We start from the raw sequence: 21,102 nt of genomic DNA, 5'->3' as shown, positions 1-21,102 counted from the left end.
CAGATGTTGGAGACGCATGAGATTAAGGTCAGTGGGTTTTATTCTGAGTCCTCCTTTTATTATCACAAGAAAATGAAAATGAATAAGTGGAAATGACTGGTTCAAAATTCTGTTTGGTGGATTTTAAAAACATTTTAATCAAATATTTCGTTTTCCCAGTTGGTTACTCTAAATTTTCCCTAGGCATGAGTGAGAATGTTACTGGTTGTCACTTTTTTCTCTCTGTGGGCCTGAGATGGGGTTGAGACCTGTACCCCGCACTTCAGACAGTAATTGCAGATAGGAAACTGATATAACTCCTCAGTTTTTCTGAGGAGACTCAGGTCATTTAATGTCTGCAGGACCATGCTGCAGATGTTTTACCACTCGGTGGTCTCCAGCATCATCTTCTACACTGTGGTGTGCTGGGGCATCAGGGTGAAGAAATCTGATGCAAACAGACTCGATAAACTCATCAAGAGAGCTGGCTCAGTTCTGGGGGTGGAACTGCAGTCTCTGACAGATGTGTCTGAGCGGAGGATGCTGAGGAAACTGCTCCAGATCCTGAACAACACGTCACATCCCCTGCATGCCACACTGGACTCTTCCCGCAGCACCTTCCGTTGTAGACCGAGACCACCGAGGTGCTCCATAGAACTCCACAGGAAGTCTTTCCTCCCTGTGGCTATCAAACTTTTCAACTCCTCCCCATCTCTACACAACAATAAAATTAATCCTGTACTAAAATAATCACTTTAATGTTTATGTCTGCACCCTGCACCCTGTTATAGACTTCAATTGTTGGTATTTTTATATTCTCTGTTATTTTTTTTATATCTTGTGTGATTCCTTGTGTATGTTCCTTTGTATTGAAACTGGCACAACAATTTCCTGTGGGATCAAAAAAATCCTATCTTATCTTATTTTATCTTATCTTATCTGGGCACCAGTGACCCCTGCGACCCAGAAAGAAAGAAGCAGATAATGGATGGCCGAATGAACAGTGCTTCACTTCAGTCACCCATTTACTAAAGGTTACTTTAGGATGATACAGAATTTAAAAAATAGATTCAGCAGTGGTCTTAAACTCCATCATTTCTATCAGAGCAGACAGTTTTAAACAAAGCTCCTAGAATATATTAAAGTATATATATATGTATATATATATATAATAAACTACTACTGACTACTTCTACTACTATTCCTACTTGAGGGTATAGATCCCCCCCAAAAAAAACAAGGGACTACTGTACAGATATATAGATATAAATAGATACATTCTTTTCAGCATTAAAGCATGCAATTCTATTTTAAATTTGATTCAATTCAAGTCAAACTACTTTATTAATCCCAAAAGGAAATTAAGTGTTGTTGCAGCTCATCATCCTGGTTTCATTCAAGAGTTGGTATACTTTGTAGATGCTGATAGCTGAGGGCAGTAAGGACCTCCTGCAGTGAAGTTGAAGGATCTGGCCACAGATATGATCCACCTGGATCCAGCGTGCTATCAGATCTGGTGGGCCTCTCGGTCTTCCTGAGCAGCGGGACTGCCCAAGGAGGCAGAATTCCTCCCTGAGCGATGGTCACTCCTCTCAGCAGCCTGCAGAGTTCCTCATCACCACGGACAGACAGCTGAAGGTGTCGGGGGATGATCTCGGTCCTCCCGTTGTCACAAGCCGAGTTTCTCACCTGCCGAGTTTCTCAACAGCTCCAGGATCTCAACCGTCAGGTACTCAAGCACCAGCGCCAGGTTGACAAGAATTCGTCCACAGCACCTCTTTTTCAACTCATTTGGGATTTGGGGCTGTAGTCGAGGTATTTGAGCTTTTGAGATGTTCATCAGCTGCTCCTGGTTGTTAAAAAACACCTTGTTGCCATGGTTACACATCATAACAAATGCCCAAAAGTAAAAAGGATTCAGTAAAAATCCTTCCAGCTGCATAGTATCTGATACCAGAGGAAATAATCATCATTAAAAAGCAATTTACATCCAGAAAAAAGAGGAATTACAATTTTAAAAAGCAATAAATCAGAATGAATGTAACAGAGCTACTCCAACATGCAGCCACCCTGAGCGGCGCAATTCTAGAACCATCTTTTAGCTAATTATTAAAAAAAAAAAAATTTTAATTTATAACCTATAAATAAAGAGTGAGCAAGATAATTTTGGAAAGCACCGTGCGTTTCTAAAAATCCTCTAAAGACTGATTACTCATCTGAATTTTCAGTGTGCTGAACGGGAAATAACCTTACGTCATTAAAACTTATTACTGACAACTAAATCTGTTCTTTGTTATAAGCATGTGAAACAAAAATGGGCGTGTATAAGAATGTAGAATGGATCACAAACTAGTGTGTGACATTTAACAGGATTAAAATGCTGCAAGGCTTCACAGTACATGCTTATCTTACCTTTTGTTTGAAGCACCTGGTATGAGCTTCACATTAAATGCTGGGCATTTGTAAACCATTTAAACCATTAATAAACTTAATATCCATCAGCACTGATGTTGAATGTAAGTGCATTAGTATGTAAAGTGCTTCCTTGTGTGTTTTATTTCAAATAAACCAAACCACAACAGTCAAAAAGGACTTGCATGAGTTTATTGATCCTGCAACTCCAGTGTAATGTAGCCAAACAGAGCTCCATTATTCTTGTGTCTTATGTGGTCATGATTGACCTCAAAGAAAATAGTGCAGAAATACATGCAATTCATACATCTAGAGGGTGAAATAAGAAGACACAGCCTTGCACCTTGCATTAATCCGTCACTGATGGCTTGTGATCTAAAAGACAACCAGACTCTGCAGCATTTTGCGTGTGCTAAAAGATAAAGGTCAGCATAAGGAGTTTCATACACAGCACGCTGTGACTGTTCTGACACATCTCTTTCATAGATGGAATTACAGTGCTGCCTTTCATCCCTTTTATTACATTCTAACACACAAAAACCACTTCATGAGACGTGCTTTTGTGGAGCTGCTCGTGCCTAAAACAGCAGGTTTTGAGCCATCATCACTGACTATGTAATCTCTCCAATAAAAGCTCTTCAGAGCTTTAGACCACCAAAGCGCCAAGCCACAATTGCTCAATTGTTATACCCTTTTCCTTGACAGATGATGTCAGAAGAAAGTTGGCATGATTCACCTCACCTGTCAGATATTCTAATATTGTGGATGTACATTATGAGATACCTATGCAGTGTGACAAATCACTAATACCCATATTTTCCAAATATAAATACTTTAAGACTGGATGAAAAGAAGTATACTTCATTTTATGAAAATAATCTGACCGACTATTGTTATTCAGTAAATCTTACTCATATGTGCAGGTAACAGTTGATACAGGTATCAAAGCCAACAGAGGGCTCATGGAGCCAAAACACCGTTACTGTAGCCACTGTTCGACTCAGACCAAAAACACATTTTAATCGCCCACAAATGCACTTTTTAAACATATGCATTATAACATAGTACTTTAACATGATTAACCATGGCATGCTACTATCGTTCGCTGTCTTCTTTGTTTGGCTTTTTCCTCTTCAGGGGTCGCCACAGCGAGTCATCCTCCTCCATCTCACTATGTCCTCTGCAAACTCTGTCCTCACTCCAACTACCTTCATATCCTTTCTAACTGCATCCATTCATCTTCTCTTTGTCTTTTTCCTGGCAGCTGCATTTCTAACATTCTACTACCAATATTCCCACTGTCCCTCCTCTGGGAGGACTGACCACAATTTTTGGTGATCATTCTTTGGCCTCATTTTTTGTTATGCTTATTGAACTAGTATGCAAAGGACATGTATCACTTTATCACTCACCAAAGTCCATTTACTACCAATAAAACAAAAAATATTCAGGTCAATACAGTTTATATAAAGAGAGACCCAACTGTCTAGTTCCATTACACAGGCTCCTTGACTGCTGTGTTAAAGAGTAAAACATATCTCTGATAGCAGCATACAAAAAAGGCACAATGATTAAAGTAAATTATCCAAGTTTGGAATTGTTAAATAGCTACTGATTACTCTTGAGAACATTTTATGGAAAATATATCTAATGGACTTCTGTATAATATGTTAAGAAGAGGTGTCTCAATTCTTATTTTCTGGACTAAGTTGTGAAGTTGGCTTGTGTAACTAATTTAGTCTATAAAACAGCTATAAACACAATCACTGGACCAAACGTTCATTCTTTGTAAATCATAAAGTTCACTGAGAATGTACAGCTGTCATTCTTTCAATTGATTTTCTTGTTCTTTTATGGGGAGTGTGGGGATGTTAGTATAAAAAGTATAATACTGGAGGATGAGAGAGAGTTAGAAGGAAGTAAGTGAACTGTGTAGCCAAAGCAAGAAAGAAGGAGAAACGAGCAAGGGACAGGATGTATCATATCACAGAGGTGAAACTGAAATACATTTTAATAAAAACAATATTTTTCTGACAAGACTTCATAAAATATATATTTTACAATGCGTTTGATTCCCCCCCCCCCTTTTAAATTTATATCCCCAGTTTTTACATTTATCGAGTCTTTCACTTCCATCAGCAGCAATATGACAATAACAGAAATATGAGGTTTGGAAAGGAAGTTTATGCAACATATTGCATGTAACAGACCTATTTTATAATTATAAGAAAAAAAAGGTGTTTTTCCAAGTATTGTGGGTCTTATGCTCAGTTACATTCAGAGTCTATGTACTTTGTACTCGTCTCTCTACCTCTTCTTTTGATTTTCCTTCAAGTGCTGAATCCCAGGTAAAACCAACCTTTATACTCCAGCAATATTTGAATAAAGAATTAAAACTGGCCAATCATTTTGGAGTCTTCTAAATCAGGAACAGATAGCAGGTGAAGTTTTCTACTCCTTGATTTGCTCGGTGGTTTACTTGTGCAGCAGCAATATGTGTTTAAGGCACTTAGAAATCCTCTAAAAAAGGTTTGTGGTGGGAGTTGAGGACTAGGTAAAATTGGGGTATCCTATATACTTTGCACACATGATAGTTTACTTTTGTTACACATACACCAGGTAAATAGGTTTGTCATCCTCATATTTTGAAAAATATACTTTTTTGGTATGATTATGATTTATATTGTATATAGACCAGCTGGAGGTCAGGCCGTGTTTTGTTTTATGTTATCAGTAAATGTAAATATTTTAAACACTAGACAAATGCCTCTGCCAAACTCTATGGTTGTCAGTATGATTCCCTTCTTTATTGTTTTAAGGGTCATAACACATTTTGGGGGCTCGTCCGGGATATGAACCCATGGCATCTTGCACCCAAAGTGAGAATTATAACACACTGATGGCATGCAATATAACCAATAAATTATAAGCCTAGCAAAGTTCCAGTTATCACCTTTAAGCACAAGGTATATAAGGTCAAGGCTTCAGCTTTTCATTGGTGGTCCCACAATGATAACATGAGCTTTCAGCTACTTCCAAAGCAAAGACATCCCTCAATTCAGTAAGCTCATCTCTTCAAAGAAACAAGCACCTTAACATATCTAACCAGCATTGATTTAAACAGATTCAACACTGAATGCATGTCAAATGCTGACTGTTGCTCATCAAATATGTCATGTTGGATAAATGCTTCTGAAAATACAAATCAAGGTTTAGCACTAAACAAAGCATGGATTGTTGCTGAAACTGGAAGTCAACATCACTAATTGGTCCTGACCAGAAAATCAAAGTGGTTTAACAAAAAGATAAAGCAAAGTCTTTGGCTGTCTAAACACTGAAATGGCAGGATGCAAATAAGTATTTTCATTGCTTCATTAACATGTTTCCACAGATAATCAGCTTCACCATCTGCTTTAGGGAAAGCACAAAGGCATCACATTAACAGAGTTCAAGACCATTTTTCCAAATATAGCAGCAGCTTTTCTATTAATTTCATTCCACAAAGTCTTTTACAATCATCACAGGTGCTACCTCCACCAAATTAGATATGTAGCATGTTTGTGGCTTATTTTATTACTCTTCCTGCTCTTTCATGGAACATTGTGAGATAAGACATTTTTACAACACGAGAGAAAGGCAAGCAAACAAATATTCCATGTGCATCAAATAGAACATGAGTAAAAAAAGATCTGTAAAGTGGACATGAATGGTGCAGGATGAATTCAAACCGCAATTCAAATTGCAGCACACATACCTTCTTGTAGAGGGAGCGCAGGTCTCTGTACTGCCACATACTACTAAGGACTTGAGAGGCTGCCTTTACCACTTTTGCTGAGTGTCTGAAGAGAGAAGAAGAAAGCAATGCAGTTATTTTTCATTGCTACTCTGTGTCCTGTCTTACCACTTGCTGGATTTTGTAATGCTTTAAGAGTAAGACAAAACAATTACTATTTCTGAAAATAATTATTCTCCTTGAGCAAAAACATTTGTTCATGTGTTTTAAGAGACAGTCCAGTCAACTCTTAAGTGATGTGTAACTGTGACATCAGTCAGAACACAACATATTGAGAATGAACCACAAGTCTTTGTTCAGGCTAAGCTAAAGGCTAGCCAAACAATGGCCCAGTTAATATCAGTTGTACCTATATGTTGTTTTGAAGAAACAAAGCTCTCAACAACCTAGCTCCATCTTATAGTATAGATCTTATTGTTCCATATTTTCCTAATAGAGCACGTCACTCTCAGACTGCAGGTTTACTTGTGGTTCTTAGAGTTTCCAAAAGTAGAATGGGAGGCAGATCTTTCAGTTATCAGGCTCCTCTCTTGTGGAACCAACTTCCAGTTTCTGTCCGTGAGGCTGACACATTGTCCAGTTTTAAGACTGAGCTTAAGACTTTCCTTTTTGATAAATCCTATAGTTGGGGTTGGCTTGGTTTCCTGAGCTATCCCTTAGTCATGCTGCTATAGGGTTAGACTACTGGAGGACAAATTGACCACATTTCCTCAAACGAATATGTACAAATGAATACAAATGAATAGTTTGTAAAGTTGCAATTATTTCTATCTTAATGTGCTTTATTTTTCTTGTCTTTCCTCCTTGAGAAAGACCTGTTCACCTCCATTCTGGACCTGTCGTTCTCTGTCCATTTCTCCTTCCTGTCCTCTCAAGCCCAGCCAGTCGAAGCAGATGGCCACTTGTCCTGAGACTGGTCCTGCTGGAAGTTTCTTCCTGTTTTAAGGGAGTTTTTACTTTCCACTGTTGCCGTTCTGCTAGCTTAGGATGGGACACTGCAACAACGTGAAGATTCAATGCAATCTGGTGGCTTCTTTACACAGATAATGTTACAAATTGACTTTTTATGTATGTGAATGTTTTCATGCAGTGCCCTGAGATAACTTCTGCTGTGACTTGGTGTTATATAAATAAACTGAATTGAATTTAAGAAACAGTTGTTTTGCACATCTGTAAAAATGGCACTTGTTCAGATAGCCATAGTCTAGCTTGGGCAAAGACATGCGTCTCCTTCTCCAAACACAGTGCTCAATGACAGATATGACTGATATGATATCCATTTGAAAAAAAAAAATAAACACTTTAAAGTTTACTGGACCATCCCTTTAAAATGACCCACTTTGCCATGCTAATAGCTTCCTCTCTGTCACTCTGGTAAGCATATTCAGGAGCTTTTTACCCATTCTAGACAGAATCCAAAAGAAATGCTCACTTTTGTTTATACAGAACAACAAACACATCATTCGGAAAACCTTCTGAAGGGGATCATTTCTGAGTAAAAAGGAATAGTTCAGAAGAAAAATGCAGTAATGGTCAAAGTAGCAAATGCTAGCATCTCCTGAAATGCAATTTAGCACAGTTACACTGTGTGGCATTTGGATTGAATAGCACCAGAAGCACAAAAAGCATTACCAAATGGTTTTGATTCTTTCCAGATGATAATGGTGAATCATTTTCCCAGGAGACATTTTGACATGGCACAGCAGGAAAAAGCATGGGTGTTAGGACGGTTTCACGCTGCTCAGTGCAGAAACTGGCATTAGGCGTACTTTTTCACCGTGATGGTTCACTGGGATTATTAAGTGAACTGAATCAGTAATGTTATTAAATTCCTCCAGAACTGTTCACGTTGTTGCACATCAAAAATGTTCTTTTTGACAGCGGTAATACATTTAAATCAACTTGTAAAATATAAAACTTCATAAAATATAGTAATGTTTTATGCACTTCGTTTGGTTGTTTTTACTGTTAGCAAAACATGTCATGAACCACTGAACAAAATTAGATTATAATAGTCCATCGCTACTTTGCGGTTCGTTTGTGGACTCGCTCTGTCGCGTTTTTTCACAAGATTGGACATGACATACAATTGGCTGATTGATAGATGAGCCGCTCAATTGGCATGTAATTTTCATTTAAAATAAATAAAAAATTATTTAGCACCTGCTGCACCTTTGTGCAGCCCAAAGCTGCAGAAAAAAAACTTACTCCTGCACCTTCATGCAGCCTTTACTGCAGGATAAGCTTCCTGCTGCAGGTGGCTGAGAGCAGCGGAGGCAGGGAGCTGAAATCATGACATCCTGTACTCTTTTTAAGTGTTTAGAGTTTAGAAACATTGTTTAAAATATTGCAAAAGTGTGGGAAGGGTTTAAAACACCTTTATATATATATATATAATTTACTAATTACTACTTTTACTACTATTCCTACTTTGCAGTTTTTCCACTTATAGCGGGGCTTCAGGGTACGGATCCCACAAGCTAAACGAGGGAACTACTGTATACTTTCCAGAAAGTAATCTTTGGGTTGACATGTACTGGTTAGCTTTTAGAGTCAACATGTTTTATTACCACCACAGCAAAGTGATCTTAGCAAACACAAAACTGATTATAACTCAATTTGGCAATTTTTAAGCTATTTGTTGCGACAGTAGCTGAGACAGATTCCCAACCCATACTCTGAACACTCACTGACCAGGCAAGAGTTATGCTTTAAATCTAACCATTAACTGCAGGAGTCAACCCTGCTTGTTAGCATAATATCTCATGAACAATTGGACGGCTTAAATAAAACTTTAAGCAATAAAAAGTTGCACATCTACGACAAACGTTTGAGCTCAATCGAATTGAAGGTCATCATTGACACAAAAACCTATTATTCATTAATTTACAAAAAATAAACTGAGCTAAAACGTGGTGTGTATTAGTTTAGAGTTATTCACAACACATACTCTGAGTGTGGCATAACTTTAATGTTCGACCAAAATGCTGCAACTCCATTTCTCAACATGTGGCACGAAAGGTGGTGGGCGATACGCATTCCTTTAAGGAACGCTAATGTTTGAGTTTAATGCTAAACTCCCAAAGCAAAAACAATATTTAAGTATTTGTCTGAATATTCAACAGCAGTGCCGATAAACATTTACCCCCAGTGAGCCATTTCAAAGAAAAGGAAGTTGTTTGAGCTATTAGCTGATAACTACAGTCCCCGTGAAATTTGCATTTATGGAGGTTTGCTCCAGCACCTCATCCCTCTGTGTAATGGTGCCCCGGAGCACAGTCCCTTTAATGGAATGAGTCTCTCTCCATCACAGTAAATCAACATTTGACCTCCGTCTGATAAGACTCTGGTGTCATGGCAACCCCTGACCTGCTGGTTGCCATAGCAGCTGGGCAGAACACCCACCTCAGCCTCCCATAGTGGGAAGCGAAATTCAGCTGCACCTCATCTTGTAGTTCTCCAAAAAAAAAAAAAAGACATTTTGCTTATTGTAATTCAGTCTTTGCTATGAATTTTAGTGACGGACTATCATAGCTTAGGTTAAATTGCTTATTTGACAAAGATAAAACACTTTAACAGCCTTTAACATAAATGAACCAGAAAAATAAGACAAACAGTTTGACTCCTGGTTTTTTTACTGTCTTAATTGTCTTCTGAAAAACAATAAGTTTTGTTGTCTTCTTTTTTTTCCTTACAATCACTAAAGATACACATTTGCTTTTGTAGGGAGGTCTTTTTTCTCTACAGATTCCAGTGAGTAGGAAACTTGGTCCAATTTTTGTCTGGGACGTGCTTTCACCTTTAAAATGTTACTAGGAACAAATTCTTCCACCTGTATAATATTTGCATTTCAAGATGCACTGCGTGTCGGTGTATTGCAATAGCAATTATTTAACTGTAATTGGATTCACAACCACAACTCATTAATTTATTTTCTTTATTTTCTTGTATAGAGCCATAAAATGACTTTTTCCTGAAATGGTGATAAACTGAGAATCATCTACATTGGACGGATGGTCCCTTTTTGCATGTGTTAGTAGCCGGTTAGGAGCGGCTGTGGCCAAGTGGTTAGAGCAGTTGTCCTTCAGTGCAAGAGCTGGGGGTTCGATTCCACCAGCAGTCGCATGCCGAAGAGTCCCTGGGCAAGACACTGAACCCCTCATTGCCTTCGATGTGTGTCCCATAGGTGTATGAATGTGATAAAGCATTGATTAATCTTTGTCGAGATCTAGTAGAGTGCTGTATGAATGGTATACGGAGTATCCCCACCAGAAAAGCTCAAGACTTTCAGTATGCCCACTTAAAAGTGCCCAATGATACATGGCATATGATTAGGCATGTGTCATTGATACGTTAAATGGCAGTTAAAAGCTTCCGTAACAATCTGTCGGTATGCAGCGCTTGTTTAATACATTCGCTTATCCAGCAAATTATTGTATAATTAATACAAAGCCAACTGTTGTACAAAGTCTGTTGTACATTTATTCAAATATAAGCATCGGATACATTTGGAAATGTTCAGTATGCTTAAAAAGCAAAATAATTTGACGACTACATTATACCAACCAATGCACTTTGGTTTCTAAGCACAGTATACGAACCGACCGCAGTAAAGTTAGTTTTGCGTTGGACATTCGTGCTCCGTGGCTTCAGCGGTGTCCAACGTAAAACTAACTTCACCATGGTATATCCACTACAAAAATGTAGACTACACCACTGTAAACAAGTACAGTCCATTTAACATTTTCTGGGAATTCAACAGGAAGTTGTCTTGAAATACAGCAATGAGGGCTATTTATGGGGCAGGCCTCAAACTGATGAAGTCCTTTGGATGAAAGACGAAATGTTTCTCCCTTGAAGAAACTTGTCCAGACGACATGATTTAACCTTTTCTGTGGTTGATCTACCTGGATAATTGAGCTTACAAACCTTTGTCCTCATCTGCATTTACGTCCGATAAAAACAATTAATTCAGTTATAAATTTAACAGCATAATTCATCAATCAAATTATTTTTCTGATACATGAACATAGTTTGAAAGTATACTGTAGGTTTAATGATGTTTTTAAGCAATTATTTTGATTTTACATCTCAAGTGCACCACGATGTCCTTTAAAGAAATGCGATGCTGAAGAATTAGTTACGTTTGATGATGCAGATTATTCAGCCTGCAGTTACTTTAAATGTGACAATATACGTTTTCATTTTTAAAACTTTTAAAAGCCACTTCATACAGTAAATGCAGACTGATATTACAAGCTACCCTTAATGAGGTCTACTCACTTGTCGCCTTTGCTGCGAGCAATGCCGATGAGTTTTTCGATACCACCGGCGTCCCGTAGAGCTTTTGCGTTCTCCATGTTCTTGGTGATGACTTCATGAAGTGCACAGCAGATGGCGATTACTGTATCGTCGGACATGACCTTGCTGGGAGCTCCTGTGGTACCAGCGGTCCCGATGCTGGTGGTGTTATTGTTGCTGCTGCTACTACTGCCTGGTAACCGGTGGATTAAATCTCTCATGGCATATTTACCTGGTAAGTGAAAAGGAACAAAACATATCTAAAATTTCTGCTACCTGATGGCTCATATTCCCATAGAGACAAAAGTTGACGATCAGTCATTAAGTTGGTATTAATGACAAGTAGAGTAAAAAGGGTAGTAATCTCTAGCAAATTGTAAGAGGATTTTCATAAAGCTTTGTCTTCAGAGGATAAAATGTAATCAATAAAAGCAACTTCCTCCGATATTGTTGGTAAGAAGGCTGATACATGCGTGACAACAAAGATCGAAGAAACAGAGAGTGGGAGTAATTAGGAAGTACAAGAGATAATGTCACATAAAAAAAAGCACATGGATCTTTTTGGTCAGAGGGCAGAAAATATGGAGGCGATGATATTTAAAAAATGAGGGGGTCAGAGTTGTTCTAGTGTGTATTTCAGAAAGAAAATGTCAAAAGGGAGAAGAAATAGCTATGAATAGCTCAAGTCAGGCACGCAATAAGTTATTCAGTGGTGTGCTCCTGCTGAATTAAACATACCTACGTTAAACGCCTAGCATTTTTAAAGGAATGCTCATTGCTCAGTCGTTCAAACTAAGAGTATTAAACTAAGATCATCTTAAGCAGACAAAGAAGGTATAACCATATGGTCAAAACTTGCAAATGATGCCAATACACTGCTGTTATTTTAGCTGTTACAACTAAAATACGTGCTCGGAATGACTCTCTGATTCCAGCACGTCAGGTTTTAGCTCAGTTTAAACACTTGTTTAAAAAGTCTTCAGTTGATCCAAAATGCTGCTGCCAGAGTCTTAACTGGAGTTAGTGGGAGAGATCATCTCTCTCCAGTTTTAGCTTCTCTCCATTGGCTCCCTGTCAAATCCAGAATAGAATTCAAAATCTTACTTCTAACCTACAAAGCTCTCAACAACCTAGCTCCATCATATATTAAATATCTTATTGTTCCATATTTTCCTAACAGAGCACTTTGCTCTCAGACTGCAGGTTTACTCGTGGTTCCTAGAGTTCACAAAAGCAGAATGGGAGGCAGATCTTTCAGTTCTCAGGCTCCTCTCTTATGGAACCAACTTCCAGTCTCTGTCCGTGAGGCTGACATATTATCCAGTTTTAAGACTTTCCTTTTTGGTAAATCCTATAGTTAGGGTTGGCTTGTTCTAACAATAAAGTGCTATGTGTTGTCATCATTGTATGTTCCCATACAAAGATGAAATTGACTCTGCATTTAACCCATCACACCTGGGATACACCCAGGTGGAGCAGTGGGCAGCTATGCAAGTGCCCGGGGAGCAATTCGGGATTATGCGTCCTGCTCAGAGACACCACAAGATGTGCAATGACTGGGGATTGAACCCAGGACCTTGGGGTCCCGAGTCCGCTGCCCTGCCCCTACACCATGCTGCTGTAGGCTTAGACTACTAGAGGACAAATTGACCTAATTTCCTTAAATGTATTGTTGCAAATTTACAGTTTTCATTTGATACCATTTATATCTCAACATATGATTTTCAGCCTGAAATTGTGCAGCTGTTCCTCCTTCCTGTTCCTCTCAAACCCAGCCGGTCGATTCAGATTGTCCTGAGCCTGGTTCTGCTGGAGGTTTCTTCCTCATGAGGGAGTTTTTCCTTTCCACTGTCGCCTTCATGCTTGCTCAAGATGAGAGTTCTGCGATGGAGTTAAACTCAAAGCAGTCTGCTCCTCAGATAAATCATGTGATTAACTTACTTTTCATATAGGAATGTTTCTGTTCAGCTCCCTGAGATGACTTCTGCTGTGACTTGGCGCTATATAAATAAACTGAATTGAATTTCTACAAAAATGGCTGAATTATAATTCAGTTTTTATGTTTGCAATTATCACTTCTGTAAATAATTGAAGACATTTGGTCTGGGCAACAAGCGACTGTTGTTTCCTGAGGTGTTTGAGTCGTCTGCCATGAAGATCGTTGAGGGGTTTCCTATAAGGGTGAGACGGGGGGCCACATAGATCAGAGCAAAGAGTTAACGAGATCAGAAAACAGCTGAGGAGTCGAACAGATGAATCCTGTGATTGTGCTGACTAAGGAGGTGTGGGGGAATGAATCAAACATGAGCAGTATCTGAGGGGTGAAAGATGTCCTGACCATCAGAAAACCTGTCAATTACACTTGGATTGTCTCGAGCTCCTTGGAACCAAACGTGCAGGTCATGTTTCAGGTAGAGGACAGTGATGTAGGACACACAGGTGAATGTTGAATAATGAGTTGTTGGTGAAATGGGGTTAAAACTGAACAAGGTCTTCTTGATAGACAAACAAGCTACTGGTTGTCATCGACATAAACCACTTCACTAAGTTCAATTGAGTTGATTCACAACAATAAATCTGCTGAGTCAGAATGGCTTTGGAAAAAAAACAAACTAAAAAAAAAACCACTTTAGTCTTTTTTTGTGTATAAATCTGAAAAAGCAGATTTTTTTTTATTTTTAGGGATGCATTTCTCAACGTCAACACCGTCTCATAAGTAACATATTTGACAAAACAGATAAACATTTTACATTAAATGGCTTTTATTAAGTGTTTTTTTAATGTGTTTGTAAAGTAACACCTCCAAAGTTACTCAGCTTTAAAGCACAGTTTGAAATAACTACTTGAGAATTTTTAAATGCCACTTTGCATCCCATGACCAATTTTTTGAAGCTGCTACTCTGAATTAATTAAAATTAAGATAAAATGGTGACACAAATAAAACATTTTCACAGCACTGAAGTTTGCTCCATCACAAGTGGAACGAACATTTTACTCTTTTGTTCAAGAATCAAAAATTATTTACGTTTTGTAAAATATAAAGTATCCATGACCATGAGTTTGAAGCAGCTCATTAATATTACCTAAATAAAGTTTACACATATGCCTTGGTATTAGTGCTGAATTATGATCTATTTTATGATGCACTGTGGGACAAATAAATTTTAAATAGATTTAGTTCACACGGATAACATCTGACAATTTTAAGTTTTTCCAGAAGAATAAATTAGCCATTTTGGTTTGTTACAGTCCACAAAGTTCACATATTTACAGTTTTATTATAGGGGTTATGAGCAGTGTTGCCAGATCTCACGACAGAAACAAGCAACCAGCTCTGTGAAAACAAGCCCAAAAAAAGTCCAACTGGCAACCCTTCACATTGTGTAAAACAGAGGCCGTTTTTAAAACCGTAAACATACATTTATTATGTCGTTACACATAAACAACAGCAAAATTATGCTAAACACTTTGAATAACACTTTTATGCCAAAAAAATCGTATTTTTTCTACATATTTTTCAAAACAAAACATCCGTGTGAGTGGAGCCCCCTAGTGGTCGCCCACAGTATGAATGTGCCTGTCGCCTCGCCAACTTGGGCGGGAGCGGGAAACGGGGATGTGGAAAGGGACAAACTACCACTCTTCTTTTGATTTATTGTGCAGAGCTAGGAGATAACCAACTAGCTTCACTCGGAAAGAAAGTCAAGCACAAAAAAACGCGAATCACAAGATTTGCAAGCGACTTTAAAAAAAAAACAAGCCCAAAGTCGCTTATAATAAGTGGAATTAGCAACACTGGTTATGAGCTGTTATGCTAACATTATCAATAGTCCAGTAAGTCTGATAAAGTCTAGATGTCCCAGCTTTCACCAGCCATCATTACATTTTTCTCACACACACGTGCACAAACACAAACTCCATCTAAGGGGTAAGGTAATTGGCCCAGTGTTATCAGGGGCTGGCGGGCTCAGCGGAGGTTAAGCCACCTTTGTCTCTTGGCTTGAACACAAAGTTACAAAACCAATCCTGAGAAGACGAGTCATTATGTGACCGACTTGAATCCAGTCACTAATTTCCTGATGGATTTACCAGCCGAGCAGTGAGTAAGTCACTTGGTTTATTTAAAGATCTGACTAATTTCGGAGTGAGCGAGTGAATTATTTACTTTGACTGAGAGCGTGCATGATTTACCAACTTGTTCATTTAACTGACAGACTGGCAGATCACGTTCCCTGAGGATGACTGACTGACTGATGGAGTGATTAATTTACCAACTGACTGACTGACTGCAGGTAATGACAGCAACACCAGATACACAGAGAGTGAGGATTTATTAAAGCCATAAATATTTTCTGCTGAGAAGTTGCTGTCAGTGTTTTTTAAATAGGCTTACACACATGTGGGCATAGACATGCATATGCGAGTCTAAGGGGTCATCACATTCATGCCATGAGGGGGAAAATTTAGATAGATAAGGAAGAGGAGAAAAGAAGACTCATCATAGTGGTGGCCACCCATGGGAGAAAACGGCTGATGAATGTTAAAACCCTGGAAATGTATTAAGGTTTTAGCTGAGATGATTGTGATGTAGGCTGGGATAGGAAACTAGCACTCCTTGAAGGAATGCATGTCACCCACCCTGATGGTACAAAAACATTTGTTAGATTGTTTTTATTGACTTCATTTGCTTTTAACTGTATTCAGGCCCACATTTTAGCAGAAAAATTACAATGTCTGTATGGTCTAGACTCTGGCCTCATATGGTGGACTTTTTAACTGTTCGGTCTCAGCGGGTGAGGGTCAACAGGATTTTCTCTGATGTCTTTCTGTTCTCTACCGGTTTCCCTTAGGGCTGCGTTCTTTCACCCCTTTCATTCATTTTATATACAAACGATTGTTGCAGCCAGTTCTCACAGCGTCACGTTTTAAAGTTTGCTGATGACTCTGTCATCCTGTCCCGTCTCAGCAGTGATGACCCAGATCCTGGGCCTGTGGTCGGGGACTTCACAAATGTTTCTAAGACAAAAGAGATGGTTGTTGATTTTAGAAAAGAGTCTTCAGTTGCTGTGGTCGTTAACGGTGAAGCTGTCGAGGTGGTGCATCAATATAAATATCTGGGAACTGTTCTGGATGACAAATGACCCTTGACCCCCATGTGAACTCACGTTGTAAAAAGGCCAACCAGAGAATGTTTTATTGAGTCTTAACTTTTACCTTCATGTTGGTTTTGAAGTTTTGACATGAAAAAGCAGGAACAAACTCTTGGGGATTGTCAGGTGTGCAGCAGAACTGCTGGCATAGCTCTACAGAACCTCACTGACCTACAGAACCTCACTGACTTACACAAGGCGAGGTCAGTGAACAAGGCCAGGCTGATTCTGGCAGATCCTGATCATCACTCCATGATGAGTTCAGGTTGTTTCCATCTGACGCAGGTATCTGTTGCCCAGATATGGGATGAAGAGATTGAAAAACTCATTCATCTCTGTAGTGATCAGGCTTCTCAAGGAACAGTGAGGATTTCTGTTATTTTAATGTCTCAATGTCTTGTCTAGTACGGATGTTTGGTGTGCCTACTGACTGTGAAACAAATCGCCATGTCAAACTTTTAATGAAAGATCCCGTGTGCTCTGTTCGTGCTCAGAGTACGTGTTGGAGTCACTCTCAGCTACTACCTCACCACATTTTAGCTCAATTTATTTAAAACCAACGGATTTACAACCAATTTTGTGTTTGCATAGATGATTAATCGTGGCGTCCTCAAATCACGTTGACTAAATGTTCATCAGTTGCAGATGGACATCCAGATCACTTTGAGAGCCTCATAAAAATCTGTCCACTGTTAAATGAAATATTTTGCTAACAGACAGATGCAAGCAATTACACCTCTGCTTGCATTTCATGGCATCAGTTTTATCAAATACCTCAGCAGGAACGTTGCTTATTATCTTTGTTTACTTTATCTCATATTTAGATGTGGAATCCTTTTACAAAAAAAAAAAAATGACTTCTTAGAATCCCAATAAACTGTGGAACAAAAACAACATCTGTAAACGAACATATGTGTCAAAAGCAAAGCTGTACTCATTTCACCCGCAGAAAGTTAAGAGCGCTCTTCTGCACCCAGATGCTGATTTCCAGAGCCTGCGTGGGGCTCATTGATGAATTATAGATTAATATAAATGAGAGGGAGTTGCTGCACTTTCCTAAACGAGTGCAAAATTCAACATATTTAGAGTTAGATGTTTTGATGTTGTAAAACCCTGCTGAGAAGATAATTTGTTGGAAGGCTGCTAAAACAAAATACGTATCTCAGGTTTGAGGTTTTTTCCACCGACAACAGACTACATGCAAATACCCATTTTAAGGTACGTGCTAAACAGAAGTAACATGAATGTGGACACCAGGAGCTTAGCAGCCATCTTGAACTAAAAAAGGGAATTCTTCAATGAAGAAATATTCTTTCTTTGTCACTGAATGGTGAGAAACAAGTGGAACACGTCCTGGAGGACAGACCCGAGCCGCGTGCTGATCACTGCACAGCCTAATAAACCTGTATTACACAGCTTTTCCAATATAGCAATCTTCACCTGAGGGGCAGAGGCAGTAATGTATTCCTGCGCTGCATTCCCTCATGCGCCACAAACTCTTGGTGCTTCATCATGACCATAATGGCTGATTTGATTTAAAGGGATCCAATTACTCTCAACAATGGAGTGATTTGATTGTTTACTGACGGAGAAGGGAGAGTGTTATTGAAGAAAAATTGGAGGTAATTGTTTCAGGGAGACGCACGGAAAGATGAGACAGCTTGATTGTTTGTGGCTTCTGACCGTCATTGTGCTTAATGATATCCAGAACATGTGGATACAACTCTCTACTTGTTCATTGGAAATATTACTCCCCTCTTTGCTTGTCCAGACTCTAACCTGTATTGGCCCAACAATGTTGATGATAATTAACAACTCCCTGAACCAAGGGTTTGTCCCATCATATATTAAAACAGCAGAAGTGACATCTCTCAAAGAAACCTAATCTTGACTCTGGCTCCTTTTCCAACTTCCATACCATCTCAAAATTGCCCTTTCTCAGTAAATTACTAGAAAGAGTTGTAGAAACCCAACTCAGATCCTGGTTCTGTCAGTTACAGATCTCTGATCCCTTCCAGTCTCGTTTTATAAAACACAATTCCACTGAAACTGCTCTAATAAAAGTCCACAATGATCTGTTAATGGCTGCTGATAAAGGAAAATACTCTGTGTTGGTCCTTTTAGAACTTGGTGCCACCTTTGATACCGTTGACCACGCAACCTTAATAAACAGGCTGAAGGTTCTGACTGGTATTTCTGGCTCAGCTTTGGACTGGCTCACATCAAACCTACTGTATCTCACAGAACTTTCTGCATCAAGATGGACAGGTTCTCCTCTGACTATGCATCCCTAACTTGTGGGGTGCCACAAGGCTCAGTTCTTGGTCCACTTTTGTTTTCCTTTTATATTATCCCACTTGCTCTGTTCAACTCATCATGCGGAAATGGAAAGTGTACATGTATCTGTCCACTTAAACGGACATTTTAATCCAAAAAGGAGTTACAAAGTCCAGGATAACTCCGGAGGAGCTGCAGAAATCACTGCTGAAGTGGAATCATTTGTCATTGATTCCTAGTTAGAACCGTGTTTGCTCTCTTGTGTTGGATGCTTTTCATTCCAGTTCTCTCTCTTTGAATCTGTCTTTGATGTCTGTAGGTGATGGGTTTGCATCTCCTCCTGTTCTCCCCCACTCCAGCAGTGGGAGAAAAGGTGGGGATATTTTACACTTCTAAGGAAACTGTGACTTCAGTAAATAAAAAGTTCCTTTCCTGGGAAAACGTATAAACCATATACACAAATATATAGCATGCATGCAGTGACAGAGTGAGGAAAACAGTTTTAAGATGCTTAGAAAAAGTTTTGCAACAAAGTTTTTCACAGATGATCGACACGATTCCAGTGGATTTTTTTTCCAAAGGCATCCCCAACTCTGAATGTCTCATTAAAGACTAAACAACTAAACAAACCATGCACCTTCATGGACTACCTCAGCGTGAGTCAGAATAAGGAAGAAAAGCTTTGTAAAAACTCTCATGATCACACAGCAGCACTTTCTGCAGCCTTTCCTTCGTTTTTCTGTTTTGTTCTGTATTTCCATTCCGCTCTGCCTGCCGTGCTCCCTGTGAGGCGCAGAGAACGAGGAACGCCAGAGAGAACAAAGTGTGCTGATAAAAGACACGCCAGACCCTCGCCGAGATATTTGTCCCGCAGCCGACAGAGAAATTCCATAAAGTACTGCTGCAAAAAGGGACAGAAGCGTGTCAACATTGTATGAGTCAACGGACGCTGTCTTGGCAGCCTGCTCGCCTCGCTAACGTGTTTATGACTAGTTTGTGAAGTCTGTTGACAACAGAGAGGGGAAATATGTAGAATGTGGCATGTGTGTGAGGACAACAACAACAATAGTTGCATTTTCTGTAAACATGCAGAGCAAATTCTGAAGGAATGCCATTTGTTAAACAGGCTGAATCTGAAATGTTAGGTTAAAACTATAGTAGAACTAAATTTAAATTAGTAGCTAAAAGCTAAAACCAGCCAAACAGAAGCTAAAATGAAGGAAAAGCAAAACAGCATCTGAAAGTTAATTTTGATGGCACAATATAGCTAAAAGCTAAATTTAGCAAAAATAAATCTTAAAGACAAATACAGCAAAACAAAGGTATAACCAAAGACCAGTAGAAGGAAAGATAAATTGAGCTAAAAATGCTAAAATGAACAAAAATAATATCAAAGCCAAAGTAAGCTAAACAAAAGTTTGAGCTAAAACAAGCAAAATGATAGCCGAAAGCTAAAACTATAAAAGCAGGAGCTACATTTAATGGACCAGTGGCTAAAATCTAAAACGTAAAGCCCTAAAGTTTTAACATAGCAAAACAGAAGCTAAAACAAGAAAACTAGTAGCCGAAAGCTAAAATTAGCTGGACAATAGCTATTATTGACACACATAGGCTAAAGTAGATTTTTTGAAAGCACACAGTTTTGCAAGGATTTGAAGAGTACTCCAGCTATTTCAAAGGGAAAAACGTAAAGTTAAATTCTCCAAAAAGTATTTTTTTAAAAAGAAGCCACAAATGCAACACACATAACAACCTTAAGGCTTTGAATTGTTAAAATAACTGAAAATCAGCTGAAATAGTTACAGTCCCAAAACCGTATTAAAGGAACTTTGACCAGGAAACAAAATCCCAACTCGGCACTCACACAAAAAGGACATTCTCCTGTGGCAATCTACAAATATTTGTGTGGAGTTCTACTGCAAAGTCGAAAAAAAAAATCATATTTTTCGTGCTGATTTCCACAACAAGTGCAAGTTATAACATTATTTCTGTGCTCATGATAAAAAGCTGATACGGAATGAGTTTTTTCACCTTTTCTTGTATTTGCATCACAGTATCTGACCTCTAACACACACACACACACACACACACACACACACACACACACACACACACACACACACACACACACACACACACACACACACACACACACACACACACACACACACACACACACATTCATACAGT

The 21,102-nt window shown here is 38.9% G+C and overlaps 1 protein-coding gene across 1 annotated transcript in view; it reads right to left on the bottom strand.

Moving 5' to 3' along the window:
• ctnnd2a (catenin (cadherin-associated protein), delta 2a) overlaps positions 1-21,102 on the bottom strand; it is a 359,158-nt gene that overhangs the window by 28,333 nt on the left and 309,723 nt on the right. Inside the window, exons 20-21 of the mRNA XM_037694504.1 lie at positions 11,468-11,717; positions 6,146-6,230 (exon numbers count right to left, since the gene is read on the bottom strand). Of these exons, the coding sequence (XP_037550432.1) occupies positions 6,146-6,230; positions 11,468-11,717 (335 nt within the window). The remainder of the gene's footprint in view (positions 1-6,145; positions 6,231-11,467; positions 11,718-21,102) is intronic.

This window comes from Nematolebias whitei, chromosome 20 (assembly GCF_014905685.2).
Source record: "Nematolebias whitei isolate Nwh7 chromosome 20, NemWhi1, whole genome shotgun sequence".
NCBI classification, from domain to species: domain Eukaryota; kingdom Metazoa; phylum Chordata; class Actinopteri; order Cyprinodontiformes; family Rivulidae; genus Nematolebias; species Nematolebias whitei.
This window is presented reverse-complemented; position numbering and strand designations above follow the sequence as displayed.